Source organism: Exophiala aquamarina (genome assembly GCF_000709125.1).
Source record: "Exophiala aquamarina CBS 119918 chromosome Unknown aczIA-supercont1.6, whole genome shotgun sequence".
In the NCBI taxonomy this organism is placed as follows: Eukaryota; Fungi; Ascomycota; class Eurotiomycetes; order Chaetothyriales; family Herpotrichiellaceae; genus Exophiala; species Exophiala aquamarina.
Window position 1 is genome coordinate 1,648,212 of NW_013550582.1, and position 13,801 is coordinate 1,662,012.

General features: G+C 51.4%; 7 protein-coding genes across 7 annotated transcripts; 1 reads left to right on the forward strand and 6 right to left on the reverse strand.

The window, feature by feature from the left end:
• Positions 1-719: 719 nt before the first annotated feature.
• On the reverse strand, positions 720-1,224 carry A1O9_07947 (large subunit ribosomal protein LP1; the record flags this gene model as incomplete). The annotated part of the gene is made up of 3 exons (XM_013403502.1): positions 720-766; positions 828-1,053; positions 1,156-1,224. 3 exons carry the CDS (start codon positions 1,222-1,224, stop codon positions 720-722), a joined length of 342 nt encoding a protein of 113 aa, XP_013258956.1.
• A 451-nt stretch (positions 1,225-1,675) lies between these two features.
• On the forward strand, positions 1,676-2,716 carry A1O9_07948 (uncharacterized protein; the record flags this gene model as incomplete). The annotated part of the gene is made up of 1 exon (XM_013403503.1): positions 1,676-2,716. The coding sequence occupies one exon, from the start codon at positions 1,676-1,678 to the stop codon at positions 2,714-2,716; it is 1,041 nt and encodes a 346-aa protein (XP_013258957.1).
• Positions 2,717-2,932: 216 nt separating this feature from the next.
• Positions 2,933-3,911, reverse strand: A1O9_07949 (uncharacterized protein; the record flags this gene model as incomplete). The annotated part of the gene is made up of 2 exons (XM_013403504.1): positions 2,933-3,763; positions 3,870-3,911. 2 exons carry the CDS (start codon positions 3,909-3,911, stop codon positions 2,933-2,935), a joined length of 873 nt encoding a protein of 290 aa, XP_013258958.1.
• Positions 3,912-4,999: 1,088 nt separating this feature from the next.
• On the reverse strand, positions 5,000-6,871 carry A1O9_07950 (uncharacterized protein; the record flags this gene model as incomplete). The annotated part of the gene is made up of 1 exon (XM_013403505.1): positions 5,000-6,871. One exon carries the CDS (start codon positions 6,869-6,871, stop codon positions 5,000-5,002), a length of 1,872 nt encoding a protein of 623 aa, XP_013258959.1.
• A 1,357-nt stretch (positions 6,872-8,228) lies between these two features.
• On the reverse strand, positions 8,229-9,995 carry A1O9_07951 (uncharacterized protein; the record flags this gene model as incomplete). The annotated part of the gene is made up of 4 exons (XM_013403506.1): positions 8,229-8,254; positions 8,307-8,882; positions 8,934-9,093; positions 9,147-9,995. The coding sequence occupies 4 exons, from the start codon at positions 9,993-9,995 to the stop codon at positions 8,229-8,231; spliced, it is 1,611 nt and encodes a 536-aa protein (XP_013258960.1).
• A 486-nt stretch (positions 9,996-10,481) lies between these two features.
• Positions 10,482-10,896, reverse strand: A1O9_07952 (uncharacterized protein; the record flags this gene model as incomplete). Its single annotated transcript, XM_013403507.1, has 2 exons — positions 10,482-10,783; positions 10,878-10,896. The coding sequence occupies 2 exons, from the start codon at positions 10,894-10,896 to the stop codon at positions 10,482-10,484; spliced, it is 321 nt and encodes a 106-aa protein (XP_013258961.1).
• A 1,155-nt stretch (positions 10,897-12,051) lies between these two features.
• Positions 12,052-13,134, reverse strand: A1O9_07953 (uncharacterized protein; the record flags this gene model as incomplete). The annotated part of the gene is made up of 1 exon (XM_013403508.1): positions 12,052-13,134. One exon carries the CDS (start codon positions 13,132-13,134, stop codon positions 12,052-12,054), a length of 1,083 nt encoding a protein of 360 aa, XP_013258962.1.
• Positions 13,135-13,801: the final 667 nt, after the last annotated feature.

Here is a 13,801-nt window from a genome sequence, read left to right on the forward strand (position 1 = left end):
TAAGCGCAGAAGTTTCTAGACCAGAGGCCATTCTCTGGGTGTGCTGGACATGTCGTATCAGTGCGACGAGGTACGTGAACACGCACGAGATGCACGGTGAGGACAGCCCTGTTTGAACGAAAAATACCCTGGTCAGCGACCTCAACCTTTCCAGGAGTAGAGTTGCAACACGTCTCCCTTATTCTGAGCGAGCTTGACCGCGGATGCAAGCCTACCGAAACGTGCAAAGGTGGGCATGAGCTTGAAGCCTAAGAAGCCTGCACAGAATAGCTCCACAAGGAGTGGCGGCATAGCTCGCAGTAGGCGATAGGGGCACCTCACCTGTTTTCAACGCATGGAAGGCCAGAATTTTCGTAGCAATGGTGGCTCAATCTCCCGAGGGTTCATCATTCGTTCAAGGGCTATATACTTAGGGACGGGAATAGTAAGGGAGGTCGCTGGTCGTTCACCATCACGCGCAAAGGATCGGGAAACAGAACCAAACCGAGGGCACTGAAGAAGATTTGTTCATTGATGTCAGGAATGAATCATTTGACTGTGTCTCGAAGCTATTTGCTTTCTTCAGGCTCGAAAAAGTCCGCATGAGTCTTAGCATGCCGCGCTCGTCCCGGACCGATCATCTCAAGCATTTTTGTGTCAATGGGATTTTATCATTCCGCATCTGGCATCTTGTCTGGCGGCAGCAATGTAGACACGTAACAAGAATGTTTGGAGAGCGCTTAGTCGAATAGACCGAATCCCATGTCGTCGTCGGACTCTTCCTTCTCTGTACACCGAATCAGTATTTTGGATCATCAGACGTAGTTCTATGCCGAAATTGAACGTACCCTCTTCCTTCTCCTCAGCCTTGGGAGCATCGGCAGCGGCGCCACTGTCAGCGGCACCGGTAGCACCACCAGCGGCAGGAGCAGCAGCGGCACCGCCGCCTGAGCCGACGTTGAGGAGCATGTCCTTCACATCCTTGCCCTCAAGGGCCTTTGCGAACAGGGTCGCCCAGATGGGTTCGATATCAGCGACGCCGGCGGCCTTGATCAGGGTGTTGAGCTTATCGGCCTACAAAGTGCGCATTGCTTGTCAGTCACTAATTTTTGCTCCTTTCATCGAATTTCGGACGAGCCAATTATGCAGTGCAAGAGGAACTCGGGATTTCCATACAGTGATATCAATGCCGTCGTCGGCAAGGATCAGAGCGGCATAGGAGGCGGCAAGCTCGTTGTTGGACATCTTGACGGTTGTGCGGAGCGTGAGACGACTGGTATAGGGGAATTGAGAAGGATGTTGGTTGTCGAGAGAAAGACGGAAAGCAAGCGCAGTTGGGCTGAGATGCACTTTCGTTTCAGTCGAATTTGGTTGTGTGAGTGGGAGTGCCTGCCAAGTTTTCAAAGTCACGTGCCATATTCCAAATCTTGGCGAAGATTGACTCAGTCCAGCCTTGTCATGGGGTCTGCAAGGCTGAGATATTCCGTCATTCGTCATTCTGACTCTTGTTGGACACTGGCGGGCAGAAGGATTCTGCACGCCTGTTCTGGTCTCCTACCAGGCATCATTCACTCTCTAATTGGCCGAGTTTGCCGACGCTTTGGAACTCTGTGTGCAGCTTGACTCAGAGCAACCTTCAACCACCCATCCACCAACCCCCGCCCCCAGTCAAAACCCCTCCCTATCAGAGTCCATGATGCCAACCGACAAACAGAAAATGCAGTCTCTCCAGGCGCTCCGTTCACAATTCTCACAGGCCCTCAAAGAATTGGCATCGTCAACATCGTCATTTCGCATTCTTCAAAGCATTCCAAGCTCCCATCCGCCTTCATCGTCACTGGTCAGCACGCTCTTCGTCCTGGACTCAAGTTTCAACCCTCCGTCAAAGGCACATTCTAGGCTGGTCAAGTCAGCCTTGTCAACAACACGGCGACCCACTCCTGAAGAGTCACCAGCACCAGCACTCGCAACAGGGACGGCGTCGAGTCATGCACCACCACCGCCGCCACTCACAACAAGGGTGCTATTTCTCTTGGCCACCGTCAACGCGGACAAGAAGCCTAAACCGGCAGACTTCGAAGACCGACTAGTCATGATGACTCTCATGGCGGAGGAGCTTCGAGAGGAGATCTCCAATCAGATATCGCCATCATCGTCACAACCACAGCCACAACAACCGGCCCCGGTAATCGACATTGGAATCACCAAGGAGCCGTACTTCATAGATAAAGCGACGAGCATCGCAGAAAGCAATCTCTACACTACTTCTTCCTCTTCCAACCACCTCCAGGATGACGCCGACGCCGACGTCGTGGAACAGGTCCACATCACGGGGTTCGACACACTGACCCGGATCTTCACGTCTCGATACTACCCGAAGCACGACCCGCCACTGTCCGCATTAGAACCGTTCCTGTCGCGCCACCGCATCCACGCCACCGTCCGAGTCGAGTCGAGTTCCGCGAACGACGATGATCTGGAGTCCGAGTTTGGCACCGTCGAGAAGCAGAAGGGTTATTGGGAACGACTTGCACGAGGTGCGTTGGAGGATGAGGGGCTGAAGAGGGAATGGATGGACCAGGTCCAGCTGGTGGTGGACGAGAGTGGAGAGGCCGACGGCGTCAGCTCGACGAGTGCGAGGGAATGTGTTAAGGGGGGCCAGATTGAGAGGCTGGGGCGTTATGTGGGTGAGGGTGTGAAGGAGTGGATCCTGGAGAGAGGGCTGTATCGCTCGTGAGTGGGTTGGTCATGAATTGGCCGACAACGAGATACTAAGTGCTATATGATAATGTACAACTAGAAGTGTGATATCGGTGCATCTCTGTACCGGAGGGACTGGCAATCTTAGACGTGCCATCCATCAGTTCTTGTAGCCCCTGAACCTCTGTCTCTCTCCTTCTGGCTTGATCGCATTACAAACTCCAGCCCCAGAAAAATCCTACAAGGCGAACTCCTATGACTGACCCAGTCCAGTCAGGCCGGCACCAGGCTTACCACCGCTGTTCGACGCCGAGATAGGGGCAGGGTCAGTCCGCTCAAGACCCTTCTTTCCAGTATCGGGAGCGTCAATCTGGTCACTGACACCACCTCTGCCACCACTCACAGTATCTCCACCAGAGTCAGCACCGCTGGCACCGACCACACTCTTTCTACCCAAGGTAGTCTCCTTGGAATGTGCAGGCCGGATGGGAGCTGCACCATGGCTGGACTCCTTGTGCTTCTTTCCATCAGGCGTGAGTCCGAAGACTGCTGAGTGTGAACCAGGTGCGCCTTGTCCGACCATCTTGGGGTGATCTTTGGCGTCACCAACCAGAGCTGGGTCTGGGCCTTGATCTGGTGATTGCGCGTCTTTTCGGTCGGGGTGGGATTGGCTTGGGGACAAGTCATTGGACTTCGTGCCATGGGTCGTGGTGGTGTCAGAAGTACCATGCCCAACGCCAGTCGTAGCAGTTCCTTCGTTGGTACCATGTTTGACACCAGTTGTGCCAGACGCAGCAGTAGTCTCTCTGCCTAAGCCAGTGCCGTGCGTTCCGGTTGTAGAAGTTCCGGTGCCTCCTTGAGAGAGGGTGCTCCCGGTTCCACCTCTTGACTGATCATGGAAAGAAGGAGCGGCATCACCCATGCTGCCTGTCACTCCTGTGGTAGTACCAGAATTGTGACTTAGCGTGTCAGTTGTAGTGCCGGAAGTACCATGGTGGCTTCCAGTGGTGTCGGTAGTGTTGCTAGAGTGGCCGTGGTGGCCCAAAGTACCATGAGTAGCAGTGTCGGCTTCGTCGGACTTGCTCTGAGCAGCGAAGTGTTAGTATTGTAACAAGAGAGAAAGGTCTGTAACAGGGTGTTCTGATGTTCTGGGAATTGGGAGATGGCAAACGAGACAGGTAGATACATACAGAGCCCAGCACGTTCGCTACTGTATTCTTGATGGTTTCCATAGCTAGTTATTCGGTCTGCAGTTCTACTGTTCTGCTGTTCTGCTGTTGTATACTGCTTCTTCAAGAAAGGGCACGAAATCCCGGGTATCAAGTTAGAAGAGAAGGAGTCTGTTGCAGAGACTCTCGGCGTACTCGGCACGTGGGAAAGAGGGCAATAATATACAACAATCAGGGACAGAGCTTTCCTGGTCTGCCGCTCCCGCTTGGTAGGTCGTCCCTGTCCTCCCATACATTCATGGGTTGAAGCTGGAGTCGTCGATCTGACGCCATGACAGTGCGTCATAGTGCATGGTCAATGGAATGTACCTCGCCTGCGAAGGCAGAAGCAGATCCTCCTCGAGATCCCGGATTCGAAGGTTTTGGACAAGGGGAAAGTCAAGCATCATCAATGCGGGGCAGTAACGGCGGGATGATGAAAAGCTTGGATTGCCATCCCTCCTGACTGGTGCAGATCCGAGAATAATTAATGGGTCTGGTCTGGGAGACGGTAGCGAGCCCACTCGAATGTAACTCGTGTGCATGGTGAGGGGGGGGGGAGGGGGGCCGGGGCTACGCCTTGCCAATCATGGAGATTCGTAGGTTCTCGATGCTCGCCACATGCTAGTATCCGACCTGCACACTATGGCAATTCGTGGTTGCAAGGTGTTGCTGGTTTAGGCTCTCACAACCAGGGGACAACGTGATTGTAACTTCTCTCTAGATTTGGCGATGAAGTCATCGAAACCTTCCAACACGAGGGTTTCCGAAGCGTCGACATCTAGTGGGAGTCAACAAGTCAGGCATCGACTTGGTTAGAAGCGGTGCATAGTTTGATCGGTCTGAACACTTTACTCTACCGGGAAACAGCCATTTTCGAGGTCTTGGATACGTTTGTAATTCTCCTAGACCCGTCTGCGAATCGCACTGATTCCGACTAGATCTTTCTCATCCTCTATCTAAAAACCTTCTCGTTCTCTCTGCGCAGTCAGGCAGCGTCGGAAACATGTCTCGCCCAAAGGGGGGTTTGTACAAGAATTGAACATGAATCATCCTCCTTCCCAGATTGAATCAGTCACCGTTATGGTACCATCAATCATTCGTGTCACAATTTATGCTTTCCATCCCGTTGGAGCAGCCTGTGTCGACACTGTCATGAATCCGGAGCTCGCCGAATTGAGATGTTCTGGTCGAGTGCCATTCCCGAGGCCATAAGGGCCTGTATAAGTGGCTGAAGTGGTTGAGCTAGAAGAAGTAGAAGAGGAAGAGGAGGTGGGGGTGGTGGGGGTGGAGGAAGACGAGGACAACGACGAACTTGTAGTCGAAGTAGAAGACACAGTGGTCGAAGTGCTAGTTTCCTCTGGGTCGACTATGGCAACCGGCGGAGACGGTCTAACGGGCGGCCTTCTCCCACTAGGGGTCTCGGTCACTGTGACTGTGCTTTTAGACACTTCGGTGACAGTAACATATGAGATACTGCATGAGCCATCGGTTACAGTCTTTGTGATCGGAGCAGGGGTGACATAAACAGTTTGTGTAGTGGTAGACACCAGCGTCACAGTTGTAGTGGCTTCGTCCTTTGGAATGCCAACGTCGCTCGGAACAGCCACGTTGCCAACTGGTGCACCTGGCCCATCTGGCCTGCCGGTAGGTGATGGGCGTGTGATGGTAGCATATATCGTATTTGTCACAGTGAAGGTCTTGGTCAACCGGATAGTTGTAGTTATGACTGATGCTGTTGGCCCTGTGCCAAGAGTCAAGGTCGCCACTGATTCCTCAATGGTCACGCTAACAACAGGCCTAGAGCTGGTTGTTTGCTCAACCTGCTGATTAGTGCTTGGCTTGCGAACGATTGTTGGGCTTGATACTGGTTCAACGACAGAGCTTTGACCATCCATGTTCTTCGAAGTTCTCGGAGACTCCTTGATCTCATCCGTTGTCTTCTGCTTCGTCTCCAGTGTTGCGGCACTGGTCGTGGTTTGGGAGGAACCATCGCCATCAACATTCGTATGCCTCCTCGTCGAGGACATCCAATCGTCCCAGGTCATTTCTTCCGTTGTGGTGGTCGAGGAGGTTGTTACGCCATCCACGCTTGGTCTAGTAGTGGTGCTAGTTGACGACGATTCGACGTCCTTGGTCGTCTTCTGGGTAGTAGTCCCAGTGCTTGTAGTGGTTGACGTGGTGGCAGCGTCAACTTTGGTTGCGCTAGTTGTAGTGGTCTCATCTTCGCCCTTGGTGCTCTTAGTTGTGCTTGTAGTTGTGGTGGCAGTAGAAGTTGAAGTTGTCTCGTCTTTAACATTACTAGTAGTGGTCTCATCTTCGTCTTTCTTGGTACTTGTAGTCGTCGAGGTAGCTGAAGTGATCTCATCCTCACCTTTCTTATTTGTAATTGTAGTGGTAGTTGAAGTAGACTCGGCTTCGCCATTCTCAGTTGTTGTAGTTGTAGCCGGGGTTGCTCCATCCACAGTTGTGTCACCCGTGCTTGATGAGGTGAAAGAAACCCAATCCGACCACTGGTATTCGGAGCTAGTAACATCAACTTCCCCTACAGCAGTTGGGCTTGTAGAAGTTGTAGTCGAAGTCGAGGCTTCGTCAATGACAGGAGCTGTGCTGCTCGTTGTGGTTGTTGAAGGTGCAGGAGCTTCAACTACAGGCTCAGCAAGCCCCATGGTGGTTGATAGTGCAGCGGACTCGACGCTTGGAAACGTAGTGGTCTCAATGGCTGACGCAGTGACAGTTGCAGGGTCAGGAGGGATCACAGCTGCAACAGCAGTGTCACTGATTGCAGCAGTAATTGAAGGTATGGCTGCAGGTTGCTCAGTTGTCATCAATGGTTCTGGGACAGCAGCTGGGGGCGGATTGGATCCACCTTGGACATTGGTATCATTGCGCACTGGCAACTCCCGACGATAAAGTCGTGCTTCTGGGCGAGCCTGCGCCAGCGTTAAGGAGGCAACCACAACTGCCAGAGTTCTGAGTTGCATTCTTTCTGCTGGGATGTCTCGGGATAGTTCTCTGCTGTTAGTAGCTCTGGTCTGAAAACAGCTTCAAGGTCTCGCCTTGGAGTATTTTTTCAGTGCCTGGCGGAATCAACCCGCTCGCTGGGGAAAAAGGACAAATGCGTCTGCAAAGAGAGCGACTGGGGCCAAAGGATATGCAAAGAAATGAATGACTGACGTCGCTAGGACGTCTGGATTGAAGGGAAAAGAGCGACGGCGAGTTGAAAGAACTCGAAACAGGAAACAGAACGGCTAGGAAAAGAGCAAAAGAAAAGGAAATGTTGCACGCGAGATGTCAACCATGGTGAGCAGGATTGACCTCTTGGTGAGGCAATGTAGGAAATTGTAGGGAGGTTGGATGGGTGTGCCCATCTCACAACATCCTGACCTGTCCAGGGTGGACGTGGTAGAATCCAGATCCAGCATGAAACGAATCTCGATGGACGATATGGCAGCATGGAATGATGATTGGAACATCAGGTGTGGGACAGTGTCGCACGAGTGGTTGAGGGGGGAAGATAATTCAGGGGAGAATCGGCGAATCTGAGAAAGTGGGATTGGTGGAGTCCAGAAGCGGCAAGATCAAGAAACGTGATTTGCTCCTTCGGCTAACCTTCCAAGAATAATAGGCGCCAAACTTGGGGTGCCACTGGGTGCCGCTATCTTCCTGCACCAGCCTCGCCGTGACCAGGGCACAAAACGCTTGCACTACCCGTAGAGAGCACCATCATTAGGACGTCGTCCCGATCGTCAATGACAGCATCGCAAGTGAGTCCAGCTTCCCTGCTGTTAACAGATTGCTTCAAGACGTTAGCGAGTTGCATCTAGCGAGTGAGGTACTCCGTACTCCGTTCGAGCTTGCATACAAATACATATTCTTGACCGCTCAAGGGTCTGCTTTGAGTCGACAGGTATAATAATAATCTATCCCAAACGGAGCCTATCTATGTTGTAAACCTTGATCCAGGTTCTTGACGTCGCAGTCCCGGTCGACCGTTGACTTGCATGTTTTAGCTCCCCTGGCAATGTGCTCTTTCTGGGAGAATCCACGATAGGCGGATTTGGTCCTAAGCGACTGCGTCTTTGTAGAGTCCATGTGCCTCGATCCTTGCTGCGGCAGTGCCAATGAATAGAACTATTCTGTGACTGCAATCTGGATCTAACTTACTGCGCACGTGACTGCATTTCCAGCATTGACGGTTGGGTTATGAACCAGAGCTGGGGTCATAGGGAGGAAGTGGTTTAAATGCCCAGTATCGAGCAATCGACCTTGGTTACGCAGTGACCGGGTTCACCAACTTATAAGCATTCTCATTAAATCTAGGACCGGAACCTTGATATTTCAGCACTGATGTGGCTCACCCTCATCTAGAAGAGATTAGCAGGATATTTCGGATTACAACATTCGAATCGCACTCACTTTTAATCATCTTACCCATCGCCAGAACCAGACTCACAGTCATCACCGCAAACCCGAAGATGATACAAATCACGGCAGGGATAGTTCTCCAGCTTCTAGTGCTCAACTTGATGTAGCAGAGTGGAGGTAAGATGTAGGCAAGTGCACAAGCACTGGTAGCGCCAATCAACTCGAAGACTGCCCCCAAATCACAGGTCACAAGGCTGACCCCCATAGCACTAACCACTAAAACACTGCTGAAAATCAAGTGTCGATTCGGTTGATACGGCTCGTCTGGAAACCAGTAGTTATTCATGACTTCTCTGCAAACGAAGCACTCCAGGGGAAGCGTTGTCAACATATTGAGCCCGAAACAAAGTCGAGCAAGCTGGACCATCAGATGTCCTTGAGAAGGAAAATTATTGAGCACATTGCCCTTCGTTCTATCGCCGAAAGTGAGAAATCCTGCAAATGCCAAGATAAGACATGCAACAAGGGAGATGAAGGTGCTATAATGGGTGACAGTGGAGAAGCGATCCAGGGTGGGTGTTTTTAAAGAGCCATATATGAGCAATGAGTTATGGTGGCAGACAAAAGCTATGCCGGTTAGCAACCGGTAGCAGTCACCCATCCAAATGATAGGCTTACCAAACGAGATCACTCCGACGGCTTGGAAAAAGCCATCGTTAACGAAGAGGAGCCCTTTGACGCTTCCCCGAAGATCAGAATCAACAACCACGCCTTGGGTGACAACTGTTACGATAATGATGAACATGCTGATCAATGCTAAAGTTGATGCTTTGGCTAGCTATTCAGAAACGTGAGTAAACGCTGTCGCTGAAACCGGTGGTCCAATCTTACTTTAGCGATATCCCGATATAGACTCAGCGGCCAACTGATGCCTAGAATGAAGAGCACAATAACGGCTCTGCGGTCGGTCAGAAGCCATAGAAATGGGACATGAACGATGCCGGGAAAGAGAGCTTCGATGACGTGCGGGATAGTATCTCCGACAATTATGCAGAATGCAATCATGCCACCAAAGGCAAATGCCCATTGTGCAACTGAGATGGCTACCAGACCACTCTTACCAAAGCAGTGCTGCATAGTGGCCTGGAATGAATCTGCGCCGGACAATTTGCTATTGACCACGATCAAGCGGATTGTCCAGTCGACCGTGATTGTAAGCACAACGAGGAGTATTGTGCCCATCGTCAGACCAGCCTGCCGGAATGCATATGGTTGTCCAATGATCCCGGCTCCTATGATTGAATTCGCCATGTTCATAAATGCGCTTTGCATCCCACTCTTTGGCCGAGCGTCTGGCAAGTATTCTTCCGGCCGAAAGGAGTCCGAGAGAAACGGTGAATCCGCTGGTGGTGTAATATCCGTGAGAAGCGGAACATCTTGTCGGGGAGAATTGAGGTAATCTTCATCGTCTATCCATTCTTCTTGGACCCGACCGTTTGGCTGGTCATCCAACTCAAACCGGACCCGCTGCGTCGTCCGGGGAGTGCCGTCGATTCGTGGCTGCGAAAGAGAAGAGTGTCTCTGTGCTGAAGGTCGGGTGGAACTGAGATCAGCCGTCGACGAGTCTCGGGTCAGCACAGGAGTCTGGTCGGTCGACGAGAGAAGGACATCGTGCTCGTCGCTGTCGCCATCGGGCTCGCTGTTGACAGATATACCAGTGTCTTCTTCATCTTTGGGCATCGCGTATGACTTGCATCTCGTCTGTTGAGCGGCTGGTAAACAAAAAGATGCAGCAGAGGCGAATCGTTTTGCCCCTTTGAAGCCGGAAGCACGTGAAAATCTGTCCTGAAAAAGGTGATTCGGCGGAACATCTGGCACCAAACGCAAATTCGTTTTTCACGGGGCTACATAATACTCCGCAGTACTCAATTGTGAACTTGAAACTCCTTGATATCAATGTTGCCTCTATAATCTATCTGGAGTCTCTATCCCAATTTTCTTCCTTTCAAACCCACCAACCAAAGAATCAGGCTTCGTTCGGACAGTGAAGAGTGACCCTGGAGGTCGGTCTTGAAAGACCGTACAGCAAGAGCTAAGACTCGGATCGCGGTATGGGATTCTAGTACCCCAGAGTCGTGACCTCCACTTCGGACGGTTCATTCCGTGTACTCCAGGTCATATGCAAGAGTGTCTGTACAGAGCTCTTCTCGCCATTTCGACACCCTGTCATGTGCATGTCAGTATATTGGTGGTCTCCTGCACAGAGCCACGGAAGGTCCATGATGAGGGAATGCAATCGACGTACGCCAGGTGCACAGGATGTTCGGCGTAGACTTTGACATCGTCCGCCTTCTCAAGAGTTGCAACCAGCCCCATATCAAAGCCTTGGCCTCTGTGTGCTGTTGAGGGCAGAGGCTTGTTGACTTCGAGCTTCAACAATCCCGGAATTCTGCCGACCATTGCTTTTGTCTCCTTGGTCCAACTCGACAGCTGAGCTGATGTCACCCCGGGCTTGAGTTTGAACAGAACTAGAGAACCATCAAGTTAGATATATGGCACGGAGCATGCGTTTCACCCGAGCGCTTTCCACAGGCCAATTCGTCTGCAACTTGAAGAACTTACCAATGTGGTAGATGGGCATGGCGGCGGTGGAATCGATCGACGGGCTTCAGAAGAAGACTCGATGGTAAGTTGTCTGAGATTTAACGCGGTCGCTAATACTTTGCCAGTCGTTTTGAGGAAGGGTAGTAGTTGAAGAGAACTGCTTCCACACCCCATCAAATGAAGAGGAAAAGGCACTGCGATAGCGGAGTTCATCACACGATCACAACCCCCACTTTCTCCGCACAAGGCTCGCCCATCTCACCGTGGGGGAGACACCTCACATGCTACTGCCTTTCGGATACGTCTCGGAGCAATTCTTCAAGGCAGGTTGCCTTACAAACAGAAGTATAGCTGCTCATGGGTCTTCCGACCCCTTCACCGGCTGTGACTCTCACCATATTTCGCAAGGTCGGAAGTATTTCCCTGGCCGAGTGGACGGGAATGGCTGGGGTCGTGTTTGCTAATAAGTTCGCGGGCCTACGCAAGTCTTAAAGGCCGAAGCCCGTGTGTATGAGCCACGAGACTGCTACCTTTGCCTGCCATCAACAAAATGGTCTCAACTCTGGTGAGGTGGGCTTCATGTTGGAACACCAACTCATGCTCCTGTCAGCCGACACCATAGATGCGTAACAAACGCTTCCCCCCAAAAGTAGCGGCCAGAATAGTGCAAGTTATCAGAGAACGACGGTCATCCTGAACGGCACCACTAGACGCCAAATGTATTTCCGGACGCTCATCGGCCTTATGATCCTCACACTTCAAGGTGTGTCATCCGTTTGTGGGACATATGAAGAGGTCTTGTACTGATCTCAAGTTTACGTGCTACCACTCTAATATTCCTCGAGTTTCTCCATATCGAATTCCAGGCCCGAAATCGCGTGATAGGTATCCTACAGGTCATTATCCCGCCATCATTCCACTATCCGTAACCCCATATCTAGGTTCTTTACTTGGGTCGATCTTCCATCAAGGCCATCAACGGCAATGTGTCAGACGAGAGTGTACGCATATTCCTGCGGTTATACCAGGAAGCGGACCTACCGTTGTGAAAATGCTGGAAATTGCAACCCGTCTAAGACCTGGATTGACTTCAATCACGAGTGCAAAAGACCCAGATGTCCACAGCCAATTTCCTCGCGATATGAATGAGAGGTGATCAACTAATGGACCGATGGACATATAGCGCTTTTATTTATGCAACGTGAACCTCCACTCGATGAACATGATTCCTTCTGCCTACCATCGGCTGTTTTGCACCACTCCTGTCTCTTGCTCTGGCAACCAAGTGGTATGTTCCTGGTCTCTTGAGCATCAATCTGACTCGAAACAACTGCCACTCATACATCTGGCGTCCGTCAAGGTGCACGTCTGTTGGAGACATCCACGTGTCACCGTCATCAATACTGATGTCAACGGATTCAATCTCTTCGCAGCCCCATGCTCTTCCCCAAACCTCAACTTCTGGGCCCCTCAAGACCTCGTCAGCCATCGGCTGCACGATCATCGAGTTGGGTTCAACCATCCAAACTGGTCTCATGGTCATCCCAGAGGGGTCATTGGGGTCCACCTCATTGTAGAACGTCGTCGTAAAGGGCCCACTGGCTCGACGGTCCTGCAAATTCAAACGACACAGCCACTTCGTCGAGTTTGTCCCGAACCAACCTGGTACTACCAATCTTACCGGGCCTCCCCGGTTCTTATTCAGTGGCTTCCCATTCATCTCATATGCGACCAAGACTTCTGGCTGGAGGGCTTTCTGCATTGGAAGATCTTTCTCGAAGCAGTCAGCAGAGACATCAGCGAACGAGCCTGACTCAAGTCCTTGCGACCAGACGTAAGTTGCACCCGCTTTCGGCCTTGCCATGCGGATCAAGTCTGCTAGTCGAACGCCGGTCCATTGCACATTTCCAATCCTCCATAAAGCTTTGACCGGCGGCAGAACGGGGCTGCCGTAGCATTCATGAAATGATATGACGTTCGTCCTATGTATACTTTTCAGCTGTGTGAAGGAGAGTGAGAGAGGCCTCTCCACCATCCCATCTAGGATGAGAGTCCATTTGTCTTCATCGACGACCGCCGCGCCCATATGAATCGTCTGGAAAAGCAGCGAATCATCGGTGATTTCTTGATCAAGCTCATGCGGCTTAGGCGGCTGGCGGATATAAAATCCACGTGGCTCGATAGCTTTGAGTGCATCTCTGTGTGGGACAGCATCACATGGGTACCCTTTCGCGAGAAAGGTAACTTGCTTTTCGTCAATTCCCTCTGTTGTCATCATTGCCTGGACTTTTATTAAGTGCGGAGGACACGTAAGCGTGACATCGGATGGCTTTCGAACCTGGCCCCAATCATTAGACCAGCCTGGTCTAGATTCCAGAACGAGACTAGCTGAGCATGACTATCACGGAAATGTAATGAACGTTTGTCAAGGAGTCCAACGTCTGGATGCCCTACAGTCGTCGGCGTCCTCACTCCAAGGCCGGAGCTGATCCGGAGTTTCGGCTATTAGTTTAGTGACATTGGCGGAGCCGCTCTTAAAATCACTGCCAGCCTCGGAGGTGTCAAGGGTACAGTACCTTTCATGTTTAGAACCCAGAAACTCTCTCCCAGCTGCCCACCTAAGCAACTCGACATCATCAAATAAGCGCATGTTCAGCGCATGTGATAAGTACTTACTCTTTAGGTGCACAGTCAGACACGCCGCCATCTCAAGCAGGGAAACGAGTGAAGCACAATGAGCAAACCAATGCTCACACTGTACTATGACCTGCACAGCCCATATTCTTATCTAGCCTTTTGGTTAGTCCGGGTCAGTTCCCCTCCAAGCCACAATGCGGACACAAGAGCCCCAAAAGTTGAAAGTCTGATTCCCTCTAGAACTTACCGATATTCAAAACATGCGAAGTCACCTACGTGCCCGTTCTCCTGGTAGCCTTCATCCA